Here is a 25,135-nt window from a genome sequence, read left to right on the forward strand (position 1 = left end):
TTCCTTCCTTCCTTCCTTCCTTCCTTCCTTCCTTCCTTCCTTCCTTCCTTCCTTCCTTCCTTCCTTCCTTCCTTCCTTCCTTCCTTCCTTCCTTCCTTCCTTCCTTCCTTCCTTCCTTCCTTCCTTCCTTCCTTTTCTTTCATTCTCTTTTGTTCATTTCAAAAATCCAGGGCATCTTCCTTCCCATGGAGTAATAGGGCTTTGGGGGATATGTTGCTGAAATAATTCTTGCATCAATTTTCTCACATCAGACCAGAGGCTTCAATTTGGGACAATCCCAGAAGATATGAAAATGATTCCCTACACTGTCACATCTCGTCCAACAATTTGTTGAGAGTTTTGTGTCTATTGTGTTTAAGACACTGTTTACAAAATCGTAACAATTACAGACTGTTTAAATTAGATTTATCCCCTGTAGAAATATACAGGAGGAAATTAGAAGATAATCAGATCTCTAGAATATATCCTACAGAATAAACAGGCACATTACGTAGGCTGCTCCTTCTGCAAAGCATCAGGGCTTTAATGAAAGTGGGAAGAGAGATGAACCAAGTCATCTGCCAAGGCTGGAGAGTGCAGGGCCTGCAGGTGTGTGCACACTGTAGGATTTCAGGACATCACCTTGCAATGTGCTGGGGTAGCTCAGCGTCTCTGCATCTTACCCCTTCAGAGCTGCTCAGCTCTCAGCCCTCAAAGACCCAGTGGCAGCACCATCCTGCTACACAGAGCTTTTCCATTGCTGACTGAATTTAAAATCCCACCTCTGGGGCTCATACAAAGGAGGGCAGCTCTTCACTGGGGAGATGCTGATTTACACCACCGAGGATCTGACCTGGAGTTGTATAAACCTCTTTGACATGCTTTGTGAGAGATGCAAAGGACTGTTAATAACAGTGTTTGTAACAAAAAAAAGTGAAGTGTTAAAACACAGATCATCCCCCCTCAAACACTGGAGATGTACTTATAAATTTTAATCTGAGTGTGTGAACACCAGCTTTTTGCCTGCTGAAACAGCATCTGACTTCCAGGAGGGCTCAGGAGGTGCTCCATTTTGGCACAGAAGACTACTAATTACCACCTGCTCCCACCAGATTTTCCTGAGGAATACCATCCCTTGCAGGGTATTGCATCAGAACTGGAGAAGTCTTTGTGTCTGAGCCTTCAAACCACCGAGCAGAAGCTCAGTGCTGGGAGAGCAGAGTGTGCTCTGAGCTGTGCTGAGCTGGAGCTGAGCAGCAGGAGCCTTGGTTGTATCAGCTTCTCCTAGGTGACATTGTTTGCTTTCTCTGGGTGAATGTTTTAAAAGGCATCTGTTGAAATGTCTTGCAAAATTCACAAAACATATGTGCAGACTCATATGCAAATCTGGAGCACATCCCTCTTGCCTCTTAAGCTTTGTTTAAAACTTTGCTATAAATTGACCTTTTTTTTTTCTTTTTTCTTTTTCCTTGGGTATCATCTGGTCCTGTTATTGTACTTGAAAGGTTCTGTATCTCTTGTAGACACACTTTGAAACAGAAACTCTATTCCAAGAAGAGGGGCAGAACAAGGTACTTCCAGAAGACTCCAGGTCTCATCTCTACAATTGAGTCTCCAGCTCCAGAAATCCAGAAACTGCTCCTGAGCCCTGGGCTTGCAGAAAGTTAGCAAAGCCCTGACAGTGAAATGTGGGATCTGCCTCAATTCAGAGATCCCAAAGCAGTCGAGTGCACTCCTGGAGCAGAGGAGTGAATCTGTACAGCCACTCACCAGCCAGCTGGAACTGCAGCCCCCAAAGCACAGAGGGAACTGCAACCCCTAACATCCATCCAGGTGCCATGCCAACCACAGTGCATCTTTGCAGGATACAGGATGCAGCAGGGAACACCTTCCTCTGTCTATCTCTTGCAGGTAGGAGCACTGCAGGTAGTGCTCCTGGGTCTGTGGGTGCAGAACTCTCCTGCTCTGCTCCAAGGCAGCACCTTCCCAAGTTTTCATGGAAGGACCTGGCTGGAATTCATCAGGGGATCCTCTCTGAGCCTGCCTATGAGGCCACTGGTTCTCATGGAAATACATTAGGGTTTGGACCTGCTCAGCAATTCTGGCTCATGAAGAAAATACATGGATATTGTTTGTGAACTGTCCAAGAGGAGGCGTGGGACCTGCAAAGGAAGTGTCTCCACAGAGATGCCTGCTCCCTTCCTGACCTTATTGTGTCAACACTGTGCATCCTAATGAGTTTTTTGGCAGTGCTGTGCCATGCCACAAACCCTTCCAGTGACTGGAGCAACAAGACACTGACCACAGTACTGTGAAGCCACCCGTGCTGAGTAGATGAAGAATGTCTGTGGACCTGAGCCCTCTCCTGCTGAATTAATCAGAGAGATGCTGGCAGAATTTTAAGATGTTGAATTGGCTTTAAAAAGGTGTGGTGGCTTTGAACCTGGAGTAAAGAGAATCTAGAGACCATAAGAAATGCCACTGCTGGGTGGTGTTCCCATCTTTGTTGTGCGTGCGAGCTGGGTGAGCTTCATTTCCTGTGTTCCTCTGCAAATAACCTGGAAAACCGCATCTGGAATGTGTGTCAGAGGCACATCATGGCACCTAGAAAACATAGACTAATGCTGACTTGCAAAGGCAATCCCAGTAACCACAGGACATTGTCCATTTTCCAGTAGTTCCATTTTCCCATTGCCCAGAAGGCAAAGTGGGACTAGAATGAGTGGGGATGCCAGGACACAGAGGATCATAGGACTTCAGCTGCCTTGCAGGAAATGTGGAGAGCCTTTTATTTTACATCCAGTTAATTAGTTACAACGTGCATCTCCCCTAGGAGCCAAGGAGAACCAAAAAAAAAAAAAAGGAAACTCATGATGAAGTGGTTCCAGAATATAAATTGCACAAGATATTTCTCCTTACTAGAGTGTCTCTGTTCTCTGATCTTTCTCTCAAATGACATTATGCAAAAGACATCTGAAATTATCTTTGGTCATTGCAGTTTATCCCTTATTCTGCTGAATGATGGGTGGTGGATTTCAAGGTGACTTCTCATTTGGCAGAATCATTATGGTCTGCTCCTGACTGACTGGATGGAAAAAGCAGTAAGAAGATGAACTGATTCTGCACAAGCCCATCAGATAAAAGTGTGGCACTTAATTTCACACACCTCATGCAAGCAGTCAATTAATGCTCCTGCTCTGGCACTGAACACAAATTCCATACATATGACTGGAGTTATTTCAGCATGTCCAAACCTCCATGCAAAATGGAAATTAGATACAGGTTCTGGTTGAGAAATTTGCAAAGAGATGTTACCCCAGGGTCCTTGCTGCACAAGCACAAACAGGAGTGGAGACATAGTTTAAATGCTGATATAGTCTCTGTTTACTGGATAATATCTAATCAATTGTTTCCAGAGCCCTGATGAATATGATGCAGTTCCTAATCCTGCAGTCAGTCTATTAGACATGGATTGAAGTCATCAGCAGGAAAATAATGTTCTCAGAGAGATGACACATTAGCTATACCCTCACTTGGGGCTATGTTCTTTTTTGCCAGACAATAACCCTATTCCAGGAGGGCAGAGACATACATAAGCAAAAGGGAAGAAGAGTTTATTATCCAAGATGGCTATTGCTTTGTTAAGAGGAAATTTTCACCATTGTTAAATTTAGTAGGAAAGTGCCTTGTAATTTCTCAGAAGGGGGAACAAAACAATGGTCTGGCAGAGCTGGGCTGTTCTTTCTCTGCCACTGGCTGTCAATTGTCCAGCCCAGAGGATGGGGTGCAGGTGCTGGACCCCTATTCTGACAGAGCAGTTTCCCCCCCCCTCACCAGGCTGTGTGGGCAGGGTCGGGGGTTGCAGAGGGTGGGACAGATCATCCTGGTGCTGTGGGAAAGAGGGAGCTGCTCCTCTGCTCACAGACATACCCAAGACAGAGATGGGAAAGAGTGCACTGCTGGGATTGGTTCTGCAGGGAGCTCCATGGGGAGGATGCTCATGGAGCAGCAGAGTTCATGGACCAGTGATGGAAAGGGCAGGCAGGAACAACTGCTGGGTTTGTAGGCATGGAAGTTGGAATTCAAGTGCTTACACATGGGTGCCATCAGATCTCTGAGAGGGTCCACATCATCCCTTTCAGCCCTTTGTGGGTGCCCTGGAGACCCTGGAAAACATCCACCCACCCATCTCTGATATGATTCAGGTGGCCCTGAGCAGAGCACGAGGTCTGGAGCTGCTGAGAGCTACAGGAGTGCTCTGACCATGCCAACCTGAGGAAATGAGGAGCAAGTTTGTGCCACAGACTGTCTCAACCTGTGTTTGACTGAGTGTGTCAAAGTGAAGGGTAGGTGAGAGAAGGTTTAAAATATCTCTGGGAAACCACAATGGGAGGAAAGCTGGAGGGGCAGGACTGCACACAGGGGAATAGCAGTTGGGGAGGAGATAGCCTGGCTCCTGCAATTTTTTTTACAGGAAACAATTTTTGACTCTAGAAAAATGTCTTCTGAAATACCTTCACTCTGTTGCGTGGATTTTGGTTGAGAGGTTTGTGGGAGATGAGGGAAGTTTGCAAAGGTTTGGACACCACACAAGGTCAGGGTGAAATTCTCCTGATGTTCATTTCCTTTTGGGCAGAAGCTGTGCTGTAATCTCAACCATTTCAGAGGAGATAAGAGAGTCCTGAGAGTGTGTTGAGCTCATGTAGCATTGTTCTTCAGAGCCCTCTCTAGAGAGGAGCACCCCAGGAATGTGTGACCCCATCCTGCCACTCAGAGAACTCAGCCCTCTGGTTTCATTTTCAGACAATACTTGAAGTGGTCACCTCCTTGGCTTTCTGACCCAGCTAATGCCATCCTATCACTGCTGCAAACTCCCACAGAGCACAGTGCAGTCTGTTCTGGCTTTGCTTCTAAAAACTGAAGCTGCTGGTGGTTTCACTACTCCTACCTCTATTTTAATATCTGAACACCTGAATTGTATAAATACAGCTCACCAGATCCTTTGTCCCTCAAGGCTGAGCTGAAGAGAGAGCACCCACCATTCAGATTGCAGCACAGGACCATGATTTCAATAGCAGACAAACTCTGCAGGATGTCTGTACCTGACTTGTAACACCCAGGCCCAGTGCTAATCTTTCCTGGCAGTGCCCTCAGCAAAACCATCCTGACAGCTGTTTTGACACAAAATTAAAATTAGTAGAGGGACATCCTTCACCCCTGAGGGATTCAACCTCCTTTTCTGCATCAGGAACTGCTCCAAACCTTGTGACTGCACTCAGGTGTGCACCCCAAAGCTCTGCTTAACATTTCTGGAGACCACCAGAACTCCTGGAGACATGGAGCAGCTTTGCCCAGGAGCCTCCATGTGTTAATCAGAAGTCTTGCAGGAGGAGAGAGCAATGTGATTATCAGTCCCAGTCACAATAACCCTATCAACTCATTCCAAAGGCTTTGATGAGAGGGAAGGTGAAGGTAGGTGCTCTCTCCCAAGCTTATGCAGGCTGCATTGGGATCACGCCGCAGCCCCAGGAGTCAGTCCTCCATGGCAAGCAAGGTGACCCAAAGACTGTAAGAACCTCTGTCCCACTATCAGGAGGGCTGCTTGGTTTATATGCTTTTTGAGGTAGCAGTTTGCTACTCTGCCTGATCATTGTGGACAAGGAGACAACACCAAAGGATCCATTTTTCACCAATCTGCTGATGCCAGCTTGAATTAGATCAGTCAGCTTCTCACCAGCACTGGGTCAGATACAGCTCTGCACCCTGCTAGGCTCCATGGGCATGGGTTTTCCTCACTCAGCTTGGTTTGGTGCATACTGTGGACATGTCTTTCTCTTTTGTGTTTTTTTTTCCAGACAAACCACGAATGAACAACATCCTTACTTCTGCCACCGAACCCTATGATCTCTCCTTCTCCCGGTCCTTCCAGAATCTCTCTCACCTCCCACCATCCTATGAGTCTGCTGTAAAGACAAACTCAAGTAAATATTCTTCTCTGAAGAGACTAAGTAGGTGTCAGCTCATTTCATTTCCTTTGTATCTCATTTGCTTGTAAGCTGTGGTGAGCACAATGTTAAGGCAATAATGTTCTGTTGTTGTACTGCCCAAGCTGGCATCTCCAATCTCTTTGGCTGTCTCTTCCCATCAAGGAAGAACAGAGAGAAACAGTAATGTCATTGTTGTGAGAGCACATGTGGTTATTCCCTTACTGACCTCCTCAATATGCTGCCTCCCACTACTCCACCTCATAGCTGCTCCTGGTAGAGCCACCTGAGAGTCCTTTTCCTCTCTTCCAGGCTCAGGATGAGCCAAGGTGGCTGCTTCAGCCCAGCCCAGCTCACCTTGGCACACCCAGGGCAGGTTAACTCCCCATGCCTGGGAGGAGTTGGCACCAGATGACAACCTCAGGCTGGCAGAAAGCTGCTGAAGTGGTTGGGAGCACCTATTTCAGTGGGAGGAGATCTCCCTGCCTGGAGCAATGGCTGAATTTCATGGGTTCTGGGTCCTGCCCTGGTCTGGTCTGTGCTGTGTCTCTGGTATTTCAGCATGATGCTCACTGCCCTGTGCTGGTTTTGTATTGCTGTTTCATGTATTGAATTGTTCTGCCAAGTTTCCTGTAGTTCTCCAGCCTATCACCTTTACTGATGGCAAATCCTTTAGCTGTGGTGGGATTGTAAGTGATCTTTGTGCCAGCAAATGCCCTCTCCAGGCTCAGACACTTGGTTTGTAGTATGGTGACAGGAAGATTTTCTGCCTTACTCTACATGTTTCCGTCAATAAATAAGCAGTTTCAGCTCTAAAAGTGCTAAGCACGTCAGGTTCCCTCTGGGTTTGTATGTACTCAGCATCTCTAGAATCATAGAATCACTTTTTGTTTGCTGGTCTTCTCTAGAGCCAAAGGAAAACAAGCATCCTGCTCCTAAACCTTGCCTGGTAAAATGCCAGCATTATCATTTTCTTGTGATTTATGAAGGAGATAAGTTCAACAAGAAATCTAGAAGAAGGAATATCTAAGTGTTGGTCTTTGCAAATGAATTATTGGGGATTTGTTTTCCATATACAGAATTGTTTGTTTCTAATGAACTCCCTGCCATGTTTTTTTTAAAAAGAGTGTTGTGAGGAGCCCATTAACAAACAAAATATTTCCATCCAAGTAAAACTAAAAGCATTAGTATTCAGTCTGTTTCAGATATTTGTCTAGATTTTTCCAGGCATGTCAGATAGTTAAAGGTCATTTGTTTTCCCACAGTTAGCAGAGACAAATAGTGACAGGCAGTTTCTGCCCAAGAAGGAGGCTGAATAATCAAGGAACATCCTGAAAGAAAGAATGATTAGCATCTCCTTAAGCCACACTTGAGGAGACAGAGCTCAGCTGGAGCATGGTCAGATCTACCTCATCCTACTTTAGCCATCCAGCAGACAGACACATGGCCTCTTTGCTTGCTGTGGACATCTCAATAACGAGTGCAGAAGGACAGTCAGCTCTGTATTGGGAGGAACTCTGAAGATCTCAGCCTCTCACAGGTGCCAGAGCTTCTCTGGCAAGAAGCCTGGCTCTTAGCTGGATGCTGGATTTTAGGAACATGGTTTAGCAGTGGATTTGGCAGTGTGCTGGGTTAACAGTTGGACTCGATGATCTTAAAGGTCTTATCCAACTGAAATTACTCTATGGTTTTATAACAAGACTCGGGTTTGGTGCCTAGAGGTTAATGAAGTCCATCTCACTTCAGGAGGTTTATCTAAGTGATCTGAGCAACAGGGAAGAGATGAGCTCTCCTGCTGCCTCCACCTCTTCCCTCCCTGGGCAGGGGGCTTGCAGGGCAGGCACTCACCTCTGCTGCACCAGGGCTTCTGCCCCTCTTGAAGCTTGAAGCCTTTTACAGAGCAGTAGGAATGAGGTTGCTGACATAGAGAACCAGGTCCTGAGTCCTACTGCAGGGGATGGGCAAGAGGAAACCCATGTGGGGCTGCTGCCCTTGGAGCCAAGGGGGGGAGGAAGTCTGAGGAGCAAGGTGGGTGGGAAACCCCCACTCACCTTTCCCTCCTCACTGGGAAGCCCCCCAGTGACTTTTCCCACCTCACTGGGAAGCCTTCCACTGGCTTTTTCCTGGCCCTGCCTTTGGGCTGAGGGATGGGAAGAGCAGGGGGTGGGTATGGGAAGAGGCAGCTGAGCAAGAGCAGCCACATGAATCCTGTCCTGCCCAGCCCTCCAGGGAATTGCTGTTTCCAGCAAAGTGAGAAAGGTCAGGCAGGAAGGAAGCTAATATTTTCAGGCATATTAAACCTTTTGATATTGGCTAAAGAATCATCACAAATGACTAGGCAGCTTGAAAATGTTAGAGCCAATTAAAATGGGAGAGAGAAGCCCAAAGAGGAGCTACACAGGAACTGCAGGGAAAGAAAAGCAATTACCTTTCAGAAAAGCAAAGAAATTACTATGATGGCCTTATATACGTTTGCACATATAGTAACACATTAACATACAGCCATGAGAAGAAAAACTGTCCTTGGCTTTCCCATACTCTCTTCTCAGACAGCCACAATGTCTTTGTTTCTCCAACCAGTGTCAGAGGAACTGTGCTCCACCTTCCTGCCATGGCATCTTACACTTGTTGAGGGAAGATGTGTGAGTAGGACCTTTTGTTTGGGGCTTTACCTCCATATGGAAGGGGGAAAAAAGCTTCCTGGAGGCAAATCAACTTATCCTAAAGGCAAATCAAGCACTCAAATGCTGATTCTGTGATTCCTGAAGCTTGGTGCGACCAGCCCTGGTCAGTGGTCCAGAAACTGTAAAGGGAGGGAAGGAGAGGAGGGGGGACAAAAAACAACACCACCACACAACCAGAAAAACCCAAACAAACAGACAAACAAACCCCCAACAAAACAAAACAAAACAAAATGAAAAAAACAAAATCAAAAACAATAAGAAAAAGCACAGAAATTGGGCAGAAACTGTGATTTCCAATTTCACTTCCACATGTTTTATAAAGATAAGTGAAGTCCCAGAAGGAGGACATTAGCTGAAATAAAGAGAAATTTCTGTTAATAGATAGACCACCAATTTCTTTCTGTGTGCTCATCAATTATGGTTGGTTGGAATCCACTGAGGACACATTTTTGAATTTTTAATCACATCCCATAACAGGGGGAGTCTATTTGATTGTGCTTTTATTTTGGCTCAAATGACAAAGTTCAATATTCACATGAGCACCAGTGGAAAGATGAAGGGCGGCAGTGTCAGAGCCCCAACATCCCAGGCAACAAACTGGTGGAGTGAGAACGAGATGAATGAGACTGAAAGGTTTCAGGTCCTGAAGATATTTTGATCTTAGCAAACCATGCAACCAGAGGACCACAGTTCCCACCCCCCACCCACTGGGTAAAGCACCTGGTGCCTCCCATCTCTAAAGCCTCGAGCTGAGTTTGCTTCATTGTTGGGAAGCAAAATGCCTCTACCAGTGCAGAAATGCTGCAGTTCTAGAGCTGAGCTATCCCCTGGGTTTAAAGGCACCCAGGTGACACAGCACACTTGGCCTCTCCTGGACCTGCTTTCTCCACCACTGGTTCAGCGAGGCTCATGAGCTGACACCACCTTTCAGAGGCAAGAGGCTGTGAAATGTCTGGCTGGTGCCTGCTCGAAGCAGCATGTTGTTCATGGGACGCTGCCAGATGTTTCAGCTCTGAAGGCTTTGAGATGGAGATGTGAAGTTTGTCTACGCCTGAAAATATTCCTGGAATAGTTGTACCAACATCTTAAATGCATCTCTCAGCATCACGGAAGGAGTGAGCCTGCATCAGCTTAGAAACACCCCCGAAAGTGGTGGCCAAAAGGCCACCCAAGACTTCTACACTTGTTTGCAGGGATAGAAGAAGGAAGGAGAAGACAATTAATTTTTAACACTTCTAATTGGCGAAATTTTAAAAATGTAGAGCATGCTGCCTTTTTAATCCAAATTAAGCTGCTTTAGCTCTTCCAGGCAGTCACCATGTCCAGGTGTGAGCATCCAAGCACAGCTCCATTTGGGATGTTCTCTGTTTTAATTACATCTATTTAGAGCCACTTGGGCAATTCTAGTGGAACTTCTCTATTCCAAAGCAGAGGCCAAGTGCCAGAGTGGTAACTGCTTAGCTCCCCTTCTGCACCCAGCCTCAGACATCATTGTCAAGCCTGGGCACACAAAGTGTGTGCAAGTCTACCTATGGCTACATCTTCGAATAAAAATGTCCAAAATTACAGTGGCCATGTGAAATTTCCCCAGTCCTTCTCAGGCTTCTTAGAAGGTGATTTTAAAGACACAAGTGTTTGAGGCCAGGGGAGCTGCTGTCTAACACTGGCAATGAGATACTCTTCCAAGAAGGTTTAGCTTGCAAAAAAAAGGCTCATTCCTGCAATATATACTCTGGAGAGCATATCTCAGCAGCAGCAAGCACACCAGAAAAGGAGAACTTTGGACAATTCTCATGCCCTCGTGGTATGTAGGCTACAAAAAAAAGTTTGTAGAATCATGGAATGGTTTGTGCTGAATGTGTGGGAGGGGAGATGAGGAAACTAGTGAGTGAGATCATCCAAGCTCAGGATACTTACACCACTCCAGGGTTTAGCTGAAGACCTTAAGGCACCAATGCTGACTTGTAAGCAAGTTTTTGGGATGTTGTCAGCACCAATCACATGTCATAGGGCACTGACATTTCCTCCAAAAGCACTCTGCCTCATGGATGGCCAAGCAGTTGTCTTTATTTTTCAGTCAATGTGGTGCATGAAATCCATAGATTTATGGCATTGGCAGAGGAAATAGGAAATTTCAACACCATATTTAAATGTTAGGTCTGCTGAATGCCTACAGAGATTCTTAATATCAGAAGTGGGACCATCTACCTCATACATCTCATGATTGTCCAGACTTTACTGCAGAAGAGATTTGCTCTATTACTCAAACAACCTCAGAAACTCCACACATGTAGCTTTTTCCTCTTCCACTATCTTATACTTCCCTATCCTAGGTCTCCAACTGGATGCAATACTGGAGCAGAGATCAATGTCTTTATTGTCGTTATGGTGTAGTCTTTATCATACTTGTTTTATAAGCAGAAGACTCTCCAAAGGAATTTTATGATAGGTCCCAGAAGCTGACCAGGTCACATAGGAGGTTATGTTTTTGCCCATCAACACTTGGCTCAAGACTGGTGGGGAAAGTACTTATTGTATCATGTGTGTGTGTTCCCAGGTCTGTGCTCTCTGTGCCAGGCTGTTCCCATACAGTTACTCTGTGAGAGATCTTCTTCCCTCTCTGCAGTGGAGAAATTGTCTTTGCCTTTGCATGAGGAACCCCCTTCCTGCACACCAGCAGCTGCTGAGCTGTCTTCTCTAAAAAGAGGATCACTGTCTGCCAGGTGTCTAGGATGAGACTCACTCTGGGATCTTCTCAAGTCACCAAAGATCCCACCAAATGTACTTTGTGATTGCATTTGCAAATAGTACATTAAAATGTGATGAGGGCACTCATGAGTTCCAGAGCACACGTGCATGTGAGGCCAGAAAGGAGGGATGAGTTTCCTCAAATGGGGAACTTGCCTGTCCCAGCTCCCCTTCCCTGTGCTTTCTTTAGAAGTGGATTGTGAAGGTGACATTTGATAATTTCTCCTTAACTCACTATTTGTGTAGCTCACGTGGTACCACGGCCTGGATTCAGCAGCATATGGAGTCTGTTGTGTCATGTCTGTGGTGCACTGCACAGGGACTTATATCTGTCTGGATGCAATTACAACTCAATCTGTTTGCCATGAGTCCATGGGCACACAACTCACCCAGGGCTGGAATCTCTCTGATGGGAAGCACCCTGGTGTAGATGCCCATGCCCACATCCAGCTTCTTGGGTCCTGCCAGGAGGCTCTGTGCTGCACACAGCCCCTTTCCACCCCCTGGAATACAGCTCTAGTGTTTCTAATTGTTCCCTTTCCTTCCCCACAGCTGACAAAGAGGCTGATGAATACTACATGAGGAGGAGACACCTGCCCGACCTGGCAGCCCGGGGCACGCTCCCCATCAACGTCATCAAAATGTCTCAGCAGAGCAACCACCGGGACAGGCCCCGCCGTCCCATCAGGGCCATGTCCCAGGACAGGGTGCTGTCTCCCGAGAGGATCATGCCTGAGGAATTTAGCATGTCTTATGAACGGATCCTCTCAGACGAGCAGCTCCTGTCTGCAGAGCGTCTCCACTCCCAGGACCCCCTGCTCTCCCCGGAGCGGTCGGGGTACCCCGAGCAGTCAATGTCGCGGGCGTTGTCCCACACAGACGTCTTTGTCTCCACCCCCGTCTTGGATCGCTACAGGATGACAAAGATGCACTCCCATCCCAGTGCCTCAAATAACTTGTACAATACCTTAAGTATGAACCCAACCTCGGCCAAGCGCCAGGCGTTCGCCTCCCGACGGCACAACACAGTTGAACAACTGCACTACATCCCGGGCCACCACCACCACTACCGCACAGCCAGCAAAACAGAGGTGACTGTTTGATGGCACCTCCTCCTGCGGTGTAGATGCTCCCGAAGGACTGGGGTGGCCACAGCACCCCACACACTGCAGTGGCCTTATAGGCCAAGGTAACCTCTAACAACTCAGTGTCTGAAAAGACTTCTCCGACAGTCCCATCCAAGTTGTTGTTTTTAACGCCATCCCGTCAGTCGGTGACAGAAGAACCCAAGCAAGCAAAAAGACAGCAGGGAGGGAGAAAAGAGGAAATTTCCTGACGTGCATCAGTTTCTGTCAAAGAAAGCCATAGCAGTAGATGGCTCCTTCCAAGGGCTCCCCTGCATTATCTCATTGTTTTTAGGAATTTAGGACTTTTCAGTTGCTACAAGTAGAAACAGTCTCACACAGACCAAGGCAGGGAGGAAGAAATGCAGCACCTCATCCTGGTGGGAAGGAAGGGGCCCTGTTCTCCATCCTCATGCCTCCTGTTTGGCCTTTCTGTAGCAAGTAGGTGAGCTTCTGGCTGCTGGCCAGCACCTCCAGACCGCTCAGTATCAGCCAGCACCCATACATCTGTTCTTCCTCACCCTTGGAGCAAATTCAAGGGCAGACTTTCCTAGGGGACTGGCAGATCTAGGGACAAGAATAGCCTGGCTGAGAAATAAACTTTTAGTTTATATTAAATATGCTCATAAGATAAAAATATACTAGTGCCTACAAATTGCCTGCTCTCTCAGTGTAGGAAGTAGTGGGGTTGATGTGTTCGATAAGCACAAATATGCTGAAATGCTTGTTAGACCCTTTTCTCCACTCATCCTAGTATCTTGGCATCCCCAACATGTAAATAGGAATGGGGTTTATCTTCCTGGAATAGGGTTTATCTTCCTCCAGCTTCTTGCCAAGGCTGAACCTAAAGTACCAGAAGTGCTTCAACTTCACACTGCTGACCTGAGCTGGGGGAAGTCCTGACTCAACCAGGACCTCCAGACAAGGCTACCACACCTTTCACTGAGCCTGCATTTGTCCCCAGAAGTTTATTTTCCTGATAACATTTTCCACTGGACCACTTCCTCACTTTTTCACCATATTTTCTCCTTTCATTTGCAAACCTAGAGCTCCATATGTAGCAAATCTTTTTTCTGGCCCTTAGCAGAAGCACAAAGCTGAGGGTGTCTGTCTATCCAAAAGCAGGTTGGTAATATTCCATATTTTCTCTCCATGTAATGGCCCCCGCAAAAAACCTTCCAAATTCCAGTTCCACTGAGTACTGATCCTAGCCATGAAGACAGTTACATTTCATGCATATAAATTATATATCCAGCGTAATTATAATAAATGGGCATGTTGTATATCTGATATAATGCTAATTAGATATTGTATATTTGTAAAATCATTAAAACATAAGCTCGTGGGTCCAGAATTTGTGAGGGTTTTATCTTTGGTTTTCTAGACAGATTGAGCATTGCTCTGTTTCTTATTGGGTTTGGTTTTGGTTTGCTTAGTCGCTTTTTTCCCCTTTGTATTTGTGTTCCTATCAAATTCTGTAGAAATAACTCCCACTAGAACAAACTTCTCTGGCCAGGAAAGGGTCTCAGAGGTCCTGAAGGTCAGCCAGGCCCAGTGCTCTTCCTGTTGGTGCCGGATGCTATCCAGCACTCATGGATCATGGTGTCCACACAAAGCTCCACCACATGCACACCCCTGTGCTGCCAATCCAAATGACAGGCAAGCTCCCTCCTCCAGGAGAAAAGACAGCTGACTTTAGGCTGCACGCGCATTCACACAATCATGGAATCATGGAAGGGCTTAGGTTGGAAGATACCTTAAAGCTCATCCAGTACCACCCCATGCATAGGCAGGGACACCTCCCACCAGCCCAGGTTGCTCCAAGCCCCATCCAACCTGGGCTGGAACACTGCCAGGGAGGGGGCAGCCACAGCTTCTCTGGGCAACCTGGGACAGGGGCTCAGCACCCTCACACTAAAGAATTTCTTCCTAATATCACAATTTTTTCACTCTATTCCTATACCATTCTTCTCTCTTTATGTCCTACTTTCCTGCACTGTCTTTTCCTACATGGGTCTTCACTAAAGTTCATTCAAATCAGCTCTGCCCTTCTCCTTCTCCTCAGATACCTCCCGCCTCCTGGTCTTAATTATGTTCCCAGATCAACAGGTCCATCCTGTAGCATTCAACGGTTGTTATGTAGGTTGTTGTGACCTTGAGCCTTGTGTGGAGGCTTGTGATGCAGCTCCAGGTTTTTCTGGTGCAGCGTAGGCAGGAGGAGGATGATGTCTTTCCCTGTGGGATTTAGAGTTAGGCCTTAGTGCAGTGCCCACGTGGTCTTTTTCTGGTCCTAATTCATGATCTTTATTCTGCCCAGCCTGATGAAGAGAATGTTCAGCAAGAACTCCATCTGTGAGATGTAACAGGGCTTTGTTTGACAGAAACTGAGATGGGAAGGAATAAGAGTCTTCATGGTTCAGAAGGTCATTAACATTCAACCTTAGTCAAAGTCATTCTAGGCAACAACCAGAATTGTCTGTAGATCAGGTTGGCATTCATGGCATGGGAGGGAAAGAGAGAAAAGGCTCAGACCTCATCTCGTGACCCTTTCCCTTGAGGGACTCTTCTCTCCCCTGACTACCTCCAATCTCCTCAGCTCAGTCACTGGATATTTATTCACAGAAGGCAATCTCTGTGAAAATATTGCCCTTGCTGACCTTCCCACAGACCAAAGTTTGTGACTTTTGTGAAGAGAAATGTACATGGCTGATGGGGAGGCAGTCCCTGCTGAGGTTCTGCAGCTCTTTCATTCTCTCTTGGCCCAAACAAAGCCAAGACCTTCCCCTCTGCAAGCAGGAAGATGTGAACACTGTGGGAGAGGAGAGTCCTCCTTAGAATCTCCAAGAGGTGAGGTGGCAGAGCCAGAGGAGCAGAGGTAACCATGTGAGGCCACAGGTAGGTGAACACCCCTCTCTTTCCATTTCCACAGCTCTGTGTCTCAAGCTCTAATCTTCACCTAAATCTTCCATTTGTGAACTAAGAAGCTGCTGGACCAGATGCAAATATGGAAATCTTTCACTCAAGTTGCCCATGCAGATGCTGTGCTCCTCACCAGGCCATTTGACCTCTGAACCTTCTCTTATTCTAACAAATATCATAGGCCCTCTCCTAGCATCCTACCTAGGCAACAATCCTCCAAAGAAATCTTAGCCCCCGGTTCCTCATCTTTTCCACGCATTCATCTGTTTCAAGCAGATGTGTCCCACAAGAACCATCAAAAAGCCTCTCTAGGCCAAATATGTTCAGGATCACTGCCACCACCACCAAATATTTTCTGCAGATTTCTGTGGGAAGACACAATGCCCTGGATGACCACGATTTGTTCCTGGGTGCCTTGTGTTCCCATGTCTTTCTTTGTGTTCTGGGATGGGTGGGCAGTGAGAGCAGTAAACACAGTAAACACAGATGTTCTTACATCATTTTTTCCCCTTATTCCTCATTCTGAGAGTGTCACTGACCAGACACTTGGCCTATGACTGGGTGTCATGATCCACAGCCTGGTCCCCAGCACTTAGGTTGCCCGTGTTCACGATGTGATGATGATGATGATGATGACCACACTTTCCTATCCTGCAGAGGCATTACAAGGGGTCGTACCATGATGTCTACCAAGTGCTTTGAGACCCTCTCACACCTGATGCTGTAGAACAGCAAAGCATTTTTATTAATATTGTTTGTCATCCTTGTCCTGCCACATCATGTCTGATGTGTTGCAATCTCCAGAGCGAGAGTTGCTGGGTTGGGGGCATGCAGATCCCCAGATTGCCCACAGCTCTTCCTCTGGTCAGGGTCTCCAGCAGGCAGCAGCTCTAAGGGATGCTGTTACCTGCACTTTGACCTTTCTGCTTTCTTCTCCTCATGTCTGAGTCACCATAGCATTCTGCACTCAGGAGAAAAGCAGAAAGCAGTCATATTGCTCTGTACAGTACAATATAATCTGCCTTGATTAATATACTCTAAAGAATTCATCTGTCTTTTTCTCCATCCCACAGGTGGAAATACACATCTGTGGAGCATCCAGTTCCCAGAGTGCATGTGCAGGGACTGGGGGAGGGTGATGTAGAAAAAAATTCCATTATTTCCTACAAATAGATAATTATTTGCATTCCCCAAGCAGCAACCTGTGCTAGTGAGCTGCACTGGATTTTATATAACTCACTCATTACTACAGGCAGATGTATGTATGTGTATGTACACACAGGCACAGATACATACATACCTGCTCTAAAATGAAATAATGAAGTTCTGACTGACCCTGTACCAGTCTCAGCTTCCAAACTCGATTGCATCACTCTTTGAAATAGGGAAAACTATTTTTAATGATCACCACATGGAACGGAAGTTTTGTCATTAAAGCCTTCTAATGCCAGTGAATCATGTTTTAAGGAAAATGAAGTATTTTTCAATGTTTTAATGTTCCTTTTATAAATGATGATCTGTTACTTGGGGATGGGGGGGAGGGTGGGTGGGAAGAAACAAGGACAGCTACCCAGGACTAAGCCCTCCTTTCCTGGCCTAGATTTACTTTTCTGTCTGCTGTTCTGGCAGACAGCAAAGATTGTCCCATGAACCCGAGCTTCCCATCTGCATATTTCTGTCCTTGTCTATCAGAAGCATTCCCACCACGAATCTGAAAGAGCCTGGCATCAGGTTTTTGTAAGATGGGTAGTTCCTGGTAGCTGGGAAGATGATTTAATCTTCTCTCACCACAACAATCAAACAAAATCATCATGGAAGAGTGAACTTTAACTGTCCTTGAAGTAAGTGTTCTAATTTGTGACCAGTTTGCCATCTTCAGTTCATGTGGTGGAGATGTAGTTTGTCTTCCTTTTGTTTCAGATTTAGTGCTTAATGTGGAAGGAGGGACTCTGCTGAAAGACACTCAACATGTGCTGATTTTTGTGTTCAAGTGTAGTTCAGATGAGTGAAAAGTTAGTGGGGAAAAATATGTGAGAAAGGGGCTTAAATGTTTTTGTAAAAAGTGCTGCTAGCAATAAGCTTGTGTTGGGGCTGCTTCTTGGAGAACAGCCACTCCTGTGCTGAATGTCCATCAGTGGATGGTAGCAGGTATCAAGCCCAGCCTCTCCCAGCTGATTCCTGGCTGTCAAGGAGGTGCCCTCACCAAACAGCTGGGAAACTCAACCAACATCCCCAGGGAAGCTGGGGGCAAGGGGAGAGCTGGACCACCCCGTTCCAGCACACTGGTGTCCATCTGAATGAAATCTCTGCTCTCAGCAGTGAGGGAAGCAGCATCCCATGTCTCCACCATGTCTGGAGGTCTCCATCCCCACCACCTGGGCTGCAGGGGGACAACACCACCCGAACCCTCCATCCTTGTGCTTCAAATTGGCTCCTGACCTTCTGTCTGCTTCAGCCCTTCAGACATTTTTTTGTAGCAAGAATTTCTTGGCTCTGAGAAAGACATTTCCTACTGTAATATTTTTAGTTTGGGGGACAATATTTCCTAAGAGGGGTTAAGTGGATATTTTTGTGCTTTAGCCCAGTTTATGGATTCAATGTTTATTATACAGTAGTACTGAAGAGGGAGTACATTTGTATCTGTAACTTTGCACAGATTCTTGGTTAACCATTAAACAAGCTTCAAGACGAGCAGTATTTGACTGTTTTTCTCTGTATTATTCTTGTTGTTATACTTACCTGTAAAAGCACATTCTGTATGTACTGTAAACAAAAATATTATCAGTTTAGTAAAATTTAGAGTCTTAAGGATTTTTCCACTTTTTGTCAGTAACAAATATTTATGGATTAAAAAATAAAGGCAATTTCAACAAATAATTTGTTTCTCCTTTTTTTTTTTTTTTCTTTTCTTTTTTTGTATCTTCTTGGGATGGGGGGAAAGGTCATTTTCTTGGCAGCCTTCCCAATCTTTGTAACCAGCATTTAAAAGGTATATATCTATATTTCTGTGTGCAGTTAAATAGCATCTATTAAAGAGAATGCTACAAGGTCTGGAAGAGTCGTTATTTTAACATATTTATTTACTGCATTTCATCATCATGCCAGAAAGTAGCAGGGGGAGAAGTGAGACTTTACTATTGGCTGTAAAATTTTGCCATGCAAGCCTAGAAGATTGTATTTAAAAAGTTGTCCTTTTTTTAATTTGCATTTGCAATCTATGATTCAGTCTCCATCTAGAAAGCTTTGGGCTGTGAAGTCAGAATTTGTTAAAGGTCCCATAGTGCTGGAGGTTTCACAGGGTCTTTGCCTTTGCTCTTGGCAATGCTGCATACACAGGAGTTTCCCCATCATTTTTCTGAGTTGTAGAAGTGCTGAGGAAATCAGAGTGTGGTCCTCACTGAACAGCCCTCACTACTACCATGGGAGGTGAGGATGATTTTTTCATTTTTACCATCTCTGAATCTGAGCTTTCTTTCTATGTCAAGCTGGGAAATGTGGCAAGGTTGTTTTTTGGTTTTTTTCTCTTCCTTTTTTTGTGGAGGAAATGTCAAATTTTACATCTCCATTTTCAGATTAATTTGCCTTTAGCACTGTTCAGGTTTGCTTTGCTTCAAAATGGGATAGCAGCTAATGGGGAAGGGTTGCTGGAAAGAAAAATCTTCATGGCATCAGCCACTCCTGCCCCAGTGAGCTGTCACAGCACAGCTTTGGGGGTGGGCAGAGGAGGGCAGGTTCTGGGGGGGGGTGTTGGCAGCCTGTGCCTGTGCTGCAGGGTTTTGGGAGAAGTTCTCCTCATCCAGCTCTGCCAGTTCTCTTCCTCTGTCCCTTCTCTGCCACCTTGCAGCTCTGGCAGGGAGCTCCAGAGGAATGCTGCTGAGATACCACCCAGGGACCCTTCCCCATCAACCCCTTGCCATGGTGCAGAGGTGACCACATCAGCATTGCTCACCCACAAAGCCCCAGGCTCTCCTCTTCAGCTTTCCTCAGGCACACATTCCCACTGCTTTGCTGTCGCCTTAAACAGATTAAGCAAGGCTTGAAGAACAACACCTCACTGCCACCAAAAGAAAGTCACCTTCCAGGTTGGGTCCAGCAGGGAGACAAGTCCTTTTTGTAGCCCTTTGGCCAGGTTAGCTCTTGGGGTGTCCCATCTCCAGAAGAGCAGAGCTCAGCATCAGCAAGGCTTCATTAGCACTTCCTAGGAAACACAGGAATCCAGCAGAGTTAATTAAAATCCATTTTCAAGGGAGAAGCTTCATTTTGCCTGGCAGTTCTATTCAAAATTACCCAATCTTTTGTAGCACTAATAGGTAAGGAGGGAGCAATGGGGAATTAGCTAATTTCTCCACTTCCCATAAAAGGTATTGAAGAGAACAGTGGGATTTATGGCGTTGAGAGCCAGTGATGACGGAGATGAAGCTGGAGCCAATTCTTACCTCAAAGGATGGTAAATCCCCCTGTGTCCAATCCTCTAATAATTGATTTCAGTACTTTGGGGAAGAACTTACACTCCGTTAGCCAGACATTTTCACTGGCCCCACTCAGTGATCCCTGCAGGATCTCTGGGGTGGCCTGGGCAGCTGGCATCACCCCTGATGCCACAAGGAGTGTGACTTCACATGTGTGACCACAGGGATGTGTTGGTGGGTGTTGTAGAAGAGGTTGAGCTCCTGGCCCATCCCAGCAGTTGTCACAGCTGGTGCTCTGCTCCTGGATTCTGCAGCAGGACCTCTGGGGGTCAGGGGGGAGTGGTCCCTGCTGGAACAGACCCAACCAGAGCATGGCACAACTCATCCCCACGTTCTCTGGGGAAAGGTGTGGTGATGAAAGCCCCACCTCACTTCTCTGGGGATGGGTGCACAGTGCAGATCTGTTCCAACAGCCCTGCCTGGAGGGACATGGTGAGGCTGAGCAGGTCCCTGTGACCCAGCAGTTATCCTCACGGGGGACCCAGAGCAAGAGAGCGCAGAAAGGACAAGATCAGCTGTCAGCAGGGGCTCTGTCAAATGAAGAACCTTTATCTGGAAGGACTTAGGGATGGGCATGATGGTATGGGTATGTGGGGCTACCTGAGGGACAATAGAGCTGGATTTTGACAGCCACTTATTTTCCTGGGAAGAGACAACTTGTTCCCAGGTCACTCCTACAGCAGGGTCCTGGTATCACCTCCTCACACCAGTGCTGGCACTGAGCAGAGCCAGAGCTGCAGGGAGGCAAAACTTTCAATTTACAAAGCAGCAAAGACTCCATCTGGGAAGGCTAAGGTCCTCACAGGTGAAAAAAGGCAGGACTATGTCCACTTCTGGAAAGGCAAAATGCAGAAACACTGCTGTGAGTCCCCAGAGATGCTGTAGAAGTCTGAACAAGGAGAAAAGTCCAACTGTCAGAGATGGCCAATACATTGGTCACATCTCCTCAGCATGTCCCTGACTGTCCCTGGACTCCAGCTCAGCATTCAAGAATGTTTCCCAAACCTTAAGATTAGCACTGCTCCAAAGTGCCTTGGAAAGGTGTTGAAAATGATGAAGAACCGAAGGACTGTAGGATAATTACCACCAGTCAGCAGGGGTTTAAGCAAAGCAGATCTTATCAGACAAACCTGAACTGATTCTCTGATGTTCTGGGCTGTCAAGGATGATCTGCAGGTGTCACCTATTAAGCTTTTTCTCCAGTTGTGGGTCATGTGCTGCATGGACAATCTGATTTATTTTTTATCATTGCACATCCTTGAGAAAGCTGATGTTAAAGGGATGTGACAGGGGGCAAGTGGCAGGTCTCAGGGGATGGGTTTCAGTGGGTTTTGCCCTCTAAAGATCTGTTGCAAGTGCCATTTGGCAGAACTCAGCTCAAGACCCCACACTTTTCAACAGTGAGCACAGCAACCCAGGAATAAATATGAAATTGTTGCTTTAAGGTGTTGATCTCCTGCCTGGTCTGGTGGGAGGGGTCCCTGCCCATAGCAGGGGGTTGGCACTAAATGATCTTTAAGGGCCCTTTCAACCCAAACCAGTTGGTAATTTCATGATAAAAGTTTCAGGAGAGGCAGAGGGTTGGTGTTGCAAGAGCAAGAGAAGAGGGAAGGTCAGGGTCAGGGGTGGGCTGGGTCCTTGGAACAGAGAGTGCCATCGTGCCATGAATCAACTTCAACCCTGGAGGAACTGGAGCAGGGCTCTGGGATGGATGTGGATGTTCTAATGGAGGAGCAGTCCAACTCAAAACTGAGTTGAGGAAATTCTTTTCAATGAAGTTTTTACACAGCTCAGCATTTTAGTTTGTAAAGAGAAACTGAGAGGTGACTTGGTCACTAAGTGAATGTCTTTAGGAATTGAAAAGTGTCAGGTGTTATACAGCTCTTCAATCCAGCATCAGAGGCACCAGCTGATGAAAGCTGAAGTGAGATGGGCTGTTACTGGAACAAATTTATCAAGGAGAGAGTAGATGGGTGATACTTCTTGCTCTAATACATGCTGTGTGGCTGCTAATGCTAAGTCTTACTGCCAATGCAATTCTTTGGACAGGACACCACTCTGGGCTATTTTATTAGACACTCTGGGCTGTTTTATTAGAGGAAACCTACAGCTCAGTGATCTCATCTGTGAGGTGAAGCTCACTTCAAACCTGGATGTGTTCCCTGCCCATGAAAGGGGGGGATCTGTTTCCACAAGGCATTCCCTCCCAGGCAGTAACACCGTGGAAAGCATTTAATAATTAATGGAGCTTTGCAAGAGCTTTCAGGAGCTTTGCCATTCCCTGCGGAGCAGAGAGGACATTTGAAGGAGAGACCTTGGGAAGTGACTCATTCCAGTCACAGAGTGAGTCAGGGGCAGACTGGGAATAGGACACAGTCCCTCCTCTCCCTCCTTGTCCAAATGCCAGGCAGCAGCTCTTCTCTTCTGCCTCTAGGTCTGGGAAACATTTTGTGTTTGTTAATTTGAACTGTGGGCTGCCAACAAAGCTCAGCATCTGCCAAAAGAGCAGTGAGCTCCAGATCTGCAATGAGCACCCAGGGCTGCTGCAGGAGGGCAGGAGACATCTCAGAGGTGATTTGCAGCACGTGCCCATTCCTACATCCAAACATGGCCAGGAAGGATCTTTCAGCTCATCTTCCTGTCTCTTCTTGCTTGACACAAGAATGCATCAGGTCAGAAATGAACTCAAGGTTGACCTAAGGACCTTCCAGAAGATTTAGTGCCAAACTGCTGGCTCAGAGATGCTTAGGAGCTAGAACTGCTCAGGGACTTTGCAGGGTTATGTGTGACAGGTGCTGCAGTGATCAAACCCCTGCTTGGCTGCAACAAAGCTCAGGAGCCACCTCTGTCTTTTCAGGCCAACCTGCAGTAGGTGTCTAATACCATTTGCCCCCTGGGGAGGCCCAGAGAGGGATTTTCTTTTTCACTGGGGCATCAAATTTTAACATATTTAAAAGGTGAAAGGCAAGTGCACTGATCAAGCTTCCACCAACAGTCTCCCAGGAACCATCTTTTTTTTTTTTTTTTTTTTTATCTGGATGTGATCACCCTCCCTGTGCCATGTCCCAGGTGCTGGGTGGCCTCAGCACTGTGTCCAGAGCCTCTCCAGGGATCTGCCAGGAGCTGCCACCAACCAAACAGGTGGTTAGCTGGTTATCCCTGGTATAGGCAAATAGCTGGTTATCTGAGGTATAGGTTGTTAGCTGGTTATCCAATGAACAGATGGTTAGCTGGTTATCCATGGCACAGGTGGTTGGTTAGCTGGTTATCAGAGAACTCTGTATGCAACCCGTGAGTTGGAGTAATTGCTGTGAGCGTTGCAGGAGGGAATCAGTGCTCATTAGAGACCAACTGAGCTGCCTGCTGTGAGCAAAATAAAGAGGCATTTACCCAGGGGCTTTGTGTACACAGGCACATCCCTCTGCCTTTGGGATTAAAGAGCTATTTTTACCCAAGCTCCCAAGGTCTGGGTGGGTAAATGGAGACATATTGGATGGAGATGATGTGGTCTCTGTGCTCTGCCCACGTGTGGGGATGTTCATAGCTGGCTTTAAATAGGAAAAGACAGAGTCAAGTGTGATGGAAAAGCTTTACCAACAGGGGAATCTGGCATCCAGTTTGGATTTAGGTTTAATTTCCTCTAACTCAGCACCTGGGGTTTTTTATGAGCTGGAATCATTTCAGTGCAGTCAGGTCACCCATCAGCACTCCCTGTTCCTCCAGGCTGGGCTGTCTCCCACAGAACATGTCTAGTTGGTAGGAAAACATCACAGCTCTGATTAGGGTGGAGAGGAAGAGGAACCAAAGTGTTTTAGTGCTGTCCCAAATCAGGGTCTGTTTCCAGGTGTGCAATAATCCAATCCACACACAGAGTAAAGATATTTGCTGTATTCCAGTTCCACACCAAAGGGGTGCTAGGTGCTAAGTCATTCTCCAGGCATACCAGGCTGTGTTGGTCCTGCCTCCCTGCTTCCTGGCCCACCTGGGGGTGCAAATTCATTATTTCCATCCATCCCAGTTATGGCTTGAAGATATTTTTCCAAGGAAGCCTGGTACGCAGATCAAAGAGCTCAAGAAATGGATTTAGTCAAATGTTGGGTGATGTGATTAATCTGCCTTCCACATCACATCTTTTTCCCAAGGTAAATTCAAATTAGCACCTTTTGGAGAGCCTATTAGTCAATGTCTGGGCTCTGGTGCATTGGAATTCAAAGGCTTTCTGTGTAACACAAGACAATTTCTCATTGTCTCAGAAGCCAGTAGCCACCTTCTTGGGTTGTAATTAACAAAACCACTACAAAACCACAGCACAGAGCCACTACTTCAAGATTTGTGTCCCCAGCCTGTAAAGCCCTTCCATGCTCTCCAGGGCTGGATGGCTGCTTCTTCCCATCAGCCACAGGTGGGATCTGGATAATTGGATCTCTATTGTCCTCCCAAGAGGGTCTGAGTTGAACAGGAGCAGCTTTAAACCAAATGAGAAAGGATTTGGGCATGGAGATTTAGGGGATGCACAGGAAGTTGCAATGGTTGTGGGTGTGTTCACACCACCTTGTGGAAGTTCAGGCTCTTAATGTATTGGTGTTATCACAGACAGGACATGTGCCTAACTCCAGGCACATCCAAGCCCTGCTGGATCAGGCACAGATCAGGTCTTCCACAGCTGGGGTGGATGGAGCTGAGCAGTCCAAGCTGTGAATCAAATTTCCAGGAGCAATCCAAAGCCCAACTGCTATGAAGTTCTTTAGAGAAATTCTCATCCCATGTGGAAAGTCCTGGAGGGACATCACTCCCAGGCTGCAGAACATGGATGGCCTTCTATGGTTGGGTGTGGGGGTTGGTGGGACCCAGTTCTGAGAATGTCCCAGGAGACCTGATCCCACCTCAAGGACATCCAGAGCTCTGTGGCTGTGTCCTGGCAGGTTCTTCAACAGCACTGCACCCAAGCAGATGGGATAACTCACACCTCAGGACAGGGCAATGGGAGATGGGCTGTTCTCCCAAAGGAAAAGAGAGGTCACCAGTCTGTGAGCATGGAAAATCCAGCATCCATGTGAGTGCATTTGGAGAAGGAGGTCTTTGAAGTAGATGACTTCACAGCATGTACCCAGTCCTGGCTGCACACAAAGCTGAAAAAGTTCCAGATACAATTGCTTCACTTTCTTTAAATATGTCTGTAGAGAACTTGGTCTTCCTTGATTCAGGCTGAGATACCCTTCCTGCCCTGA

At 46.6% G+C, this 25,135-nt stretch overlaps 1 protein-coding gene across 1 annotated transcript in view; it reads left to right on the forward strand.

Moving 5' to 3' along the window:
* The window catches only part of SHISA6 (shisa family member 6), a 214,315-nt gene extending 201,817 nt beyond the window's left edge, over positions 1-12,498 (forward strand). The window contains exons 5-6 of the mRNA XM_030461941.1: positions 5,835-5,987; positions 11,948-12,498. Coding sequence (XP_030317801.1) covers positions 5,835-5,987; positions 11,948-12,498 — 704 coding nt within the window. The remainder of the gene's footprint in view (positions 1-5,834; positions 5,988-11,947) is intronic.
* The last annotated feature ends 12,637 nt before the right edge of the window (positions 12,499-25,135 follow it).

This window comes from Calypte anna, chromosome 18 (assembly GCF_003957555.1).
Source record: "Calypte anna isolate BGI_N300 chromosome 18, bCalAnn1_v1.p, whole genome shotgun sequence".
Lineage (NCBI taxonomy): Eukaryota > Metazoa > Chordata > Aves > Apodiformes > Trochilidae > Calypte > Calypte anna.